At 43.9% G+C, this 10,000-nt stretch overlaps 1 protein-coding gene across 1 annotated transcript in view; it reads right to left on the bottom strand.

The window, feature by feature from the left end:
- LOC311039592 (receptor-type tyrosine-protein phosphatase zeta-like) overlaps positions 1-10,000 on the bottom strand; it is a gene marked incomplete at both ends in the record, with an annotated part of 46,346 nt that overhangs the window by 24,474 nt on the left and 11,872 nt on the right. The window contains one exon of the mRNA XM_084049532.1: positions 6,345-6,524. Coding sequence (XP_083905658.1) covers positions 6,345-6,524 — 180 coding nt within the window. The remainder of the gene's footprint in view (positions 1-6,344; positions 6,525-10,000) is intronic.

The following is a 10,000-nucleotide window of genomic DNA, read 5'->3' as shown; positions in this document are numbered from 1 at the left end:
TTTTATAGGTGCAGTAAGGTTACATTGACACAACTATGGCATATGTCTTCATGATACAATAAGCATGTCACTCAGTACTCTATGGGTATAAGTAGCAGCGTCTCCACCACATATGGCGGTTGCCAATTATAGCAGAGACAGCCTAATACTTTGCCAGCATTTTTGCCTCCTTTTGGAGCATCCCAAGTTGTCTAACAACCAGGCTGCCAAATATAATAGCACCTATAACCTAGCTCTGAGATGGTATGTAGGAGTGGTTGGTATTTAATGACCGTGGTCATAAAGGCTTCCTCTAGGCGGAGGTCAAAGGTGAATTCCATCTCTAATACAGACACTTCCCTGGACTCTTCATCAACATCTGCTGTATTAGCTGTCAAAGATGTCTGGGTTATCACAGAGATTTACCTGTTCTGTGGTGTGGGGCAAGCAATGATGAACACACACACACACACACACACACACACACACACACACACACACACACACACACACACACACACACACACACACACACACACACACACACACACACACACACACACACACACACACACACACACACACACACACACACACACACACACACACACAGGTCCAAAACAACATAAATTGAAAACTACTGGCCAAATTGCCATGAAATGTTTCGTGCAGCTGTGTGAAATCCAAAGGATGGCAGGTACTGGTTTTGGTGACCCCAAGGCCTTCCCAAGGCCTTTCTTCTTTTCCTCTAGCTAGCACCACCATTAAATGTTCAAATGTTCACTTGCTCACATTCTACTCCCAAACACGATATCTCAAAGAATACTGGCTGGATTGCCATAGAACTTGCTGTGCACCAATATCCTCCTATAATTCTACAAAGTTCTGTGAGCGAGTCCCCAAAATCTCTTCTGCCCGGTTCTCCTGGCTGGAGCAATTGATCTGCATTTGCACACAGCCATTGAACATAAGTATACCCGACGACGGGTATGGTCTAGTACTTATAATATACAATATATAATGGTGGGCAGGTACTTTACCCTAGCCTGCACCATCATAGTACCCAAAGGATGCCCCGTATGGATTTGGTGAGACAATAGCCTTGGCCACGATTAGGCTAAAATGTTCACTTACACAGAAGACATCTCAAAATCGAACTGGCCGATTGCAATGCAATTTACTGAGCGCATTCATGCTACCTAGAGGATGCCCTCTACTGATTTTGGTGGACCATTACCATTTACTCTGGCACCATCCTTGGGCGAAAATATTCATTTGTACACACTTGTGTACAAAATGTATATTACAATGAAACTTAATGCATTCAGCAAGGATTAACCCTACTGATTTTGGGGAAGCCATGGCTTTTCCTCTAGTGCCACACTTAGGCTTAATTCTTCACTTGCATACGTACAAGAGATCTCAAGGGGAGGTAATGCAATTTCCCATAGAAAAGAGGTGTCATTCACTGCCAATGTTTTTCCCTTTTGTCCTTTGTACATATAGTGTTTTGTATTTGTTGATGACATGTACTGTATTATTGTGTTATGTTTTTATGCCATATTGAATACACACGACGGGATACAAGTCCCCAGGACTTTTTTTGTTTTATCCTTTTAGCCTTAATGTCCGACTGTACCTCGTGCCGTTTACATTTCCGACTAATAAAGTATTCAATCAATCAATAAATCAAATTCTAATGGGCGGCGGATTGCCATGACACTTTTTGCAAGCATGCATGCTCCGTCTAGGAAGAACCCTTGTTTAAACTATGACCTTTGCTCTAATGCTATTGTCAATGCAAAAATGTCACTTTTGGCTACAAGATATCTCATCCAACTCTGTTCACTGAAAGACAGAAATAGCCAACAACAAACAACAAGGACCCATTACAAAAACACCCAGATTAATTCAGCAGCATGGTATTAACCACATGAACCCTCGCATCACTACTCTGGACATCACATAATAATAGGTGAACATTTGGCGAAAATAGCAACTGTACAAGCTCGTACAACGTGAGCGTTGTGAGCTTGTATGTCTGCCATTTTCACTGAAGAGATTCGGTGTAGAGGGGAAAAAAGGAGAGGGCCAAGTACAGACCCCTGGGGTAGCCCATATATAGTATATAGTGTTTAATTTTTTATGACATCACACACACGGTCACACGCGCGCACGGCATGCGCACATCGTGCACATTTATTTTACTCTAATGTGTGTATACATAGTTGGAAACATGTTTGGGTAGGAAATGACTTTTAGCTTAGTTTTAGTCGTTGTAAATCTTATAAAGGAATACCTTGAATTATAGGAGCTGGAACTAAAAGTTTGCTTCGAACCAGTATCTTTCTCTTCTTCGACGGTGGCTGAGGCATTATTGTGTGCAGATAGGATACTGGCAGCAGCGGCTACTGAAGCCAAAATTCTGTGTTGCCTGCCGTGTAGCCTATGCAAGGTTTAGGAGTGAGGATGCATTTGCACACTCGAGGGGGAAGCGTGCACATCCGTACCGTAACGTACCGTACCTGTGCGTGTGCGTGCAAATACTGACACGTCGCGTGAAGTGACCAGTGCACCCCTGGTTAAGAGTGTTGATAAGTTAAGCACACTGAAGCACAATGAAAGCCACGGATATCAGCCAATAAAGAGACACCAGAGAACTGTAAATGAAGGCAAATCAATTTGATTTGTACCGGAAGCTCTGACTCATGTTCATCTTGAACAATATGACGCACATCCACTGTCAAGATAGACCTTGCTGGTTGTGTGACTCTTGCGCTGAAACTTATACAAATAACAACAAATAATGTTGTTTTTACAGCACTCTCAAAAACAACATTGGAGGACAAACGACCAAAAGCTGGACATGAATACATAATTTCATTAAGCATATGCAGTTACTGTATGCACTAAGCACGGCCATTGTGCTCTTTCGTCACACTAAGGGTGGGAAACTGTGACCAGGTTTACGCTGACGTGGCACTTTGACTAAACTGCTCAGCCACAAAGAAAAAAAGAATCACACCCTGTGTGAAGGAAGCGGTGCCTTTGGGGCGGGGCTTCACTCATTTCAGTTCGTCCCTATTGGTGGTCTGAGTCCACTTACCAAATTTTTACTTGGTAGCATGCTGCAAACTGGAATGGTGGCTGTTTAAAGCCCAGCCAATGGGCAGACAGAGGGGGCGGGGCTTAAGTAATTACAGTTCGTCCCTATTGGTGGTTTTAGTCTATGTACAAAATGTGTACTCCCTAGCATGCTGTCAACTTGAGTTATGGCTGTTTAAAGGCCAGCCAATGGGAAGACAGAGGGGGCGGGGCTTCAGCAATTCATGCTCGTCCCTATTGGTGGTCTAAGTCCACATACCAAATTTGGACTTGGTGGCATGCTGCAAACTGGAGTTATAGCTGTTTAAAATTCCGTGCTCATCCCGTGCTTGGGGGTCCCTGGACCCCTCTTTGATAACTTCAGCAATTCATGCTCGTCCCTATTGGTGGTCTAAGTCCACATACCATATTTGGACTTGGTGGCATGCTGCAAACTGGAGTTATAGCTGTTTAAAATCCCGTGCTCATCCCGTGCTTACACGGACATCATCCCGTGCTTACACGGACATAACATACGCTGGGGGTCCCTGGACCCCTCTTTGATAAGCAGTGGCACGTGTGGCCAATGAGAGGAGAGATGGCATAGGCAATCTCCAAGTCCGTGTGTGTGTGTGTGTGTGCGTGTGTTTGTATGTGTTGCTTCTTTGCCGTGCTCATCCCGTGCTGATACGGACGGACGGACGGACGGACGGACATACGGACAAAGTCAAGCTTAGAGCGGTTGGCACCGCTAAAAGTCTTAAAAGTCTCAAATCATCACATAACTTTAACACAATTACCTTTTTTTGACCAAAAACATTATAGTATGATAACTTTATAATTGATTTCTTCAAAGTTCAGTATATAACTTTATAAAAAGAAAAGATACGTTATTCCCCTGCTCTAGAACTTTGAACCAGAAATAGAGTTGCATTGTATTGAAACCTTATTTTTAAAGGAGACATCCGGGCATTTTAAGTGTTATCTTTGATGTGTTGCTTAGCACTCACCAACATTGAAAGGGTCGTTGAGTTAATCCCATTGAGTCCGCTTCGTCCCGTCTACGACCCCCTCCGTTGGCATAATGGAGGCGCGAGAATAGCAGAAATTCGCCTATTTTAACAAATGCAAAGTCTGTTTTTTTTCTCCTAGTAGTCATTGTGGAGTCTCATGATACCCTAACAGGCGCTGAAAGTCCCGACGAGCTAACCGCTAATGCACAACGAGCTAATGCTAGTTGCTTATTTCTCTGCCTGGCAACACGAGTTGCCAGGTACTGGGAGAGAAACAAGCGAATTTCTGCTATTCTCGCGCCTCCATTATGCCAACGGAGGGGGTCGTAGACGGGACGAAACGGACTCAATGGGATTAACTCAACGACCCTTTCAATGTTGGTGAGTGCTAAGCAACACATCAAAGATAACACTTAAAATGCCCGGATGTCTCCTTTAAGTCTATGATTGAAGCCTACTGTAAATTGTCTCCAAAGTGCTTTATGCCTTACAGCGGTGTTTTTCAAACAGTGGGTGGGTAGGCCCATTTTTGGGTCGCAGACCCATTTTTATGGATCACAAGTATCCCTTTTCGTTTCCAAGTTTTTTATTTTTACAGTTTTTAATTTTCAAAAAATGTAATAAAAACAATTTCCAAAGATAATAATACAAAAAATCCCCCAAATTCTAAGGAATTCCATACATTGTATATACCGTACTTGAGAAGTTGTGAAATGAGCATTTTCACCAGTATCCTGGGAAAACAGCAAATTTCTCTTTTGTTACTCGAGCTAAAAAGTTTGGGAACCACTGCCTTTACAGTCACACACTGATGGCAGGGGTAGCCAGGTTGGTGCCTTAGTAGAACAACCATCATGTTGGGAGCAATAAGGGTTCAGCTCAAGGACACCTCAACACAATGCCAGGAGATCAAAACAGGAACTTTCAGATTCCCAGACAACCACCATTGCATTAAACTTGACTGACATTTCACAGGTTCAGATCTCATCCATAAAAGATAAAAAGAGAAGAAGGCCTATTCATTTATATTTCATTCATAAGAAAGAAGCTTTTTCTCTCAACTTTCTTCCATAAAACAAAGAGCTGAAGACATCTGTTTTATTGGCCAATTTCCTCTCTGCTCGCTTAGAGAACAAAGAGATTCATTTCATGAATATTAACATACTGTAAATGAGACGCACAAGCACACATGTGCAGATTGTGCACGCACACACACACACACACACACACACACACACACACACACACACACACACACACACACACACACACACACACACACACACACACACACACACACACACACACACACACACACACACACACACACACACACACACAGTGGCAGTCATATTGAGATGAGTATGATAGCCCAGACACTTTTAATTTAGTCTGGACAGACACATTAATCACACCATACTTCACTTTATGTGTCGCTCTCTTTCATCTCCTTCCATCCTCTTTCCCCTTTACCCTCTCTCTCTCTCTCTCTCTCTCTCTCTCTCTCTCTCTCTCTCTCTCCTTCTCTTGCTTCTCTATTCTCTCTTTCTCTCTGTCATGTTTTACATCTACCTTTCATCTCTCATCTCTTGTCTTTTGACACCCATCTTCACCTCCCTCTTGTCCTTTGTTGTCTATTGTTCTCGTATGCTCAAGCTCACATTTATCTTCTCTCCCCCGTCTGTCAGTTACTGTATCTCTCACTCTCTTCTTTGTCTCCTCTTTCCAGTGCATAGGGAGTGCATTCCCTTCACTCCCTATGGCTTCCTATGCATGATAATCTGTAAGCCGCTTTTCACATCTGGGGATTAAGATGCTGCCCTTAATATCTTTGAATAGAATAGAATAGAATAGAATAGAATAGTCCCCACTCCTTGTGGGTTCATGACTTTAGTCACAGAGAAATGTCTGACCATAGAATGAAAGCGTGAACGCAGAGCGACACAGGAAAGCTAGACAGGATTCTAGAACCTAATACGATTTCCAGTAGCTACAAGGATTCAGAGCAATAACGGGAACTCTTTAAAAGATTAGTTGTGGTTGACAATCCCCCCCACTTCTCTTCACATTCCTTACGTTGCTAAAGCAGGAACAAAAAGGAACTAAAACCCTACTAGCGGCCCCAGGAGGCCATGCTCTTTACACCCAATATGACCACGTGACCAAAGTGGTTTGTGGACCGCACCACTCGTGCTGGCACTAGGTCAACTTGCATCAATCCCGACTTGCGTGGTCCCCGAGTAGGCCCGGTGCCCTTAGGGTACGTACCAGTCTTGCCGTTGTTGTGGATGGTGGTGGACTCTGACGTCTGCTTGTCCCATCCCTCCAGCTGTAGGTTCTGAAACTGCAGACGGACCTGGGTGAAGGTCTCATCGATGTCCACGGGAGACTGCCTGGCACTGTTACAGGAGGGGTACCTCTTACCCCAGCTACGCTGGTTCAGGGTGCCTGCATGTGAAGATGTTAGGAGACATCATCAATTACTTTTCACTGAAAGTCCAAATATAAACAGGCGATAAAGCAACATAATTATTTATTTCAACAAGGTTGATGCATTTTCAGATCGTTAAGAGTATTTGTATGGTAGTTTTTTATCTGGAGGAGAGAAATGTTCATTGACAGACGTGTACAAAACCAAGGCTGCAGCCTCCCAGATCTGAATTACATGATGAATTCTTTCTTGATTTTCCGTATAGGCATTATAAACAAGCATCTCTGTGCGCAATCTGGGTTATAATACAGGGGAGATCATAAGACAAATGTCAAGACAAGTCAAACTATAGTATAACTATAAAGGTTGTGGTGAGGGGAGCAAATATCCCTGCCAGGCCGGGTGGAACTCCATATCAGTCATCATGACTGACGTATGACTGAAAATGTGGGAAAGGATTCAGCCAGAACTGAACCTCACTGTATTCATTCTGAAATGATAAAGTTACAGTAACTAAACGGCTACTGTTACCCAAGAAACAGTGTGAGCTCGATCTCCTGACGTCTGGCACTGGACGTTCAACGGAAAAAACGTAATGACTTAATTTCTGAACTCTCCCAACCTGGTGCGTTGGTGCGGCAGACATCACATCAAACATGGCCCGCACATCTTAGCTAAAATAAAATGGTAAATGGTGCATTTCTATTGCACTTTCATCCAAAGTGCTTTACAATGTATTTCACCCATTCACATACACACCGATGACGGAGGAAACCATGCAAGGCACCAACCTGCTCATCGGGAGCAATTAGGGGTTTGGTCTCTTGCTCAAGGACACTTCGACACTAAAGCCACGTTTTCACTACAGTGCCAGAATTTTTCCAGCAAAACAATTAGCATAACTTGCTGGAAATGGCAATGGCAGAGACCGTTTTCACATGCCCTCCTTGGCAGCAAAAGTTCTGGTATTGATTGATAAGGCACCGTTTTAATTTGTTTATTTTCCAATGGTATAGAACGTTATACTCGCACGAGAGGTGACTCTAAGAATGCGAGACTAACTTTAATCCAACAGAGGATAAGCGAACGGTTTTCTAATATATATATTTTTTGTTCTGCGCCGACTATTGGTAAGAAGAGGAAATACATGAACTCGAAAATAAAATCTACCATTGACATCATTGGGAGTTTTATTCTGAAGTTCCACTCCCAGCTCCAAGAATCTAGTTGAAGCTATTTGTTGATGCTTGTCTTGGGTCAAATGAAAGTGAAAGTGAGGTTTTCCTTTTTTTTCCTCTCACGTGCATTCTCTCTCTCTCTCTCTCCCCCTCCCTCCCTCCCTCCCCCTCTCTCCCCCTCTGTCCCCCTCTCTCTCTCTCTCTCTCTCTCTCTCTCTCTCTCTCTCTCTCTCTCTCTCTCTCTCTCTCTCTCTCTCTCTCTCTCTCTCTCTCTCTCTCTCTCTCTCTCTCTCTCTCTCTCTCTCTCTCTCTCTCTCTCTCTCTCTCTCTCTCTCTCTCTCTCTTCCCCCCCCCCCCCCCCATCCCCATCCCATAATGATTTGAAAATTGACTGGAAAATTACTAGGCAGCTTGCCATAAAATTTCGATTACTTCCAAACTTCCGCCACACAACATCAGTGCCCGAGTGCAGATTAATTGAAAAATCTCCACTAAACTTCCTGCACTTTGGCTATGTTGAAAACGGGGGGCTCCCGGACTAACTCTGGGTGGCGCCCGGACTGGGAACCTTCCATTTTCCCTAGCGGCCACTCTACCTCCTGAGCCACTATCATAATTTAACTGGGTTCTCTGGAGAGATCAACCCCACTAATAAAAGAAACGAGACGGGGTCCATTTTTACACTGAGAGTTACATTCTAACTAAATGTTGCTGTGTTTCCAGAGGGCCAACACATTCAGCAGCAGTATGATTAATGAATGAGTCCCCCAGTGATAAACTGTACTTGGCAAAGACAGTATTCATGGAACAGTTGATATAACATATCGTCGCTGTCAGGTGGAAACCTTGTATGTCCAAAGCCGTTACTTTTCAGGAAATGGAAAGATATTTTATTTTTCAGAAATGGTGAAAAGAGACGATCTACAAGCACACAGTGTGAGATTGTAGATCAGCTATTTTCACTGCTTTTGCTTGACACTCTCGTATGACGAAGTAGGGCATTGAATGAGGAAAGCACATACATAGTATAGTTGAAATTCAGAGATACGAGGTTTCTGCCCGACAGTGACGATAGACAGTGTAGCTAGTAATTAAAAGTGCAGATAATGGGCATAATGAGTTGTTAATGGAGCAGATGGACTAACTGTTGCTCCTCACACATGGCTACACTGATGTTGAGTGTGTGCGTGTGCGTGTGCGTGTGCGTGTGCTTGTGTTGTTTGTGTGTTTGTGTGTGTGTGTGTGTGTGTGTGTGTGTGTGTGTGTGTGTGTTTGTGTGTGTTGTGGGTCTCGTAATCCTGCTGTATAGAACCAGACACACATTGTTCCTGACGCTGCCATGGCAACAAGTAGCTGACAGCTCTGCGAGCATTGATTCACAATAATGCCTGGAGCTACGCACAGCATATAGATATAGTATTTACACGCACGCACGCACGCACGAACGCACGCACGCACGCACAGCGTAAAAGTCTTGCTTAGGGTATCAAATTGGTCAACTTGGCTTTTGATTGATTGATGGATTGAGTTTGCAAATAGTACAGTGGTACGATTATACAATGGTGCTAAGGATGTTTCCATTGTTGGCCCGTATGGCTACGGGGGGTGGGGGGGGGGGGGGTAATATGTGTAATACAGTAGGGTTTAACACCGGGATTCCCGGGATACGGGAATCCCGGGAATCCCGAGGTTATTTACCGTCCCGGGAACTGACTTCGGTTCCCGGGATCCCGTTTTTTTTTTTTTTCTTGTTAGAAATGAATACTAATTAGTAGAAAGGCCTGTCTACAGCAGCGCGGAGGAATTACTATTATAATTAGCCAAGTTACTTGCCACGTTGCCGACCAGGGCAGGGTCCCATCGTCCCGTTGTGAACCAATATGTGACGCACTGAATGTAACAGTAATGAACAAAATAAAACACAAGTGGCCGTGATGCCCCTGGCTGCCCTGCGCACGCTGATTTCACCGTTTCCTCTGCTGTGTCAATATAGACACCAGTTAGTTGAGATTCAACATCAAGTGAAACGCTGCATAAACAGTGGGTAGGTTTGATTTCGAGCCTATATTCCAGTTTAAAATGCGCGCAAGCAATGTGTTGATAGAGAGAGAGGAGAGACTGGAGAGCTGGAGAGAGAGAGCAAGAGAGAGCGCGTGCGAGAGAGAGAGAGAGAGAGAGAGAGAGAGAGAGAGAGAGAGAGAGAGAGAGAGAGAGAGAGAGAGAGAGAGAAAGAAAGTAGGCTATTAGACCGATGTGGTCCGATTTTTTTATCATCATTAATGTAGCCTATGTAGGGTAGGCTACACTTGCATTTT

The sequence above is a fragment of the Gymnoscopelus microlampas genome, assembly GCF_963454915.1.
Source record: "Gymnoscopelus microlampas genome assembly, chromosome: 23".
In the NCBI taxonomy this organism is placed as follows: domain Eukaryota; kingdom Metazoa; phylum Chordata; class Actinopteri; order Myctophiformes; family Myctophidae; genus Gymnoscopelus; species Gymnoscopelus microlampas.
The sequence above is the reverse complement of the archived record's forward strand: the minus strand, read 5'-3'. Positions and strand labels throughout refer to the sequence as shown.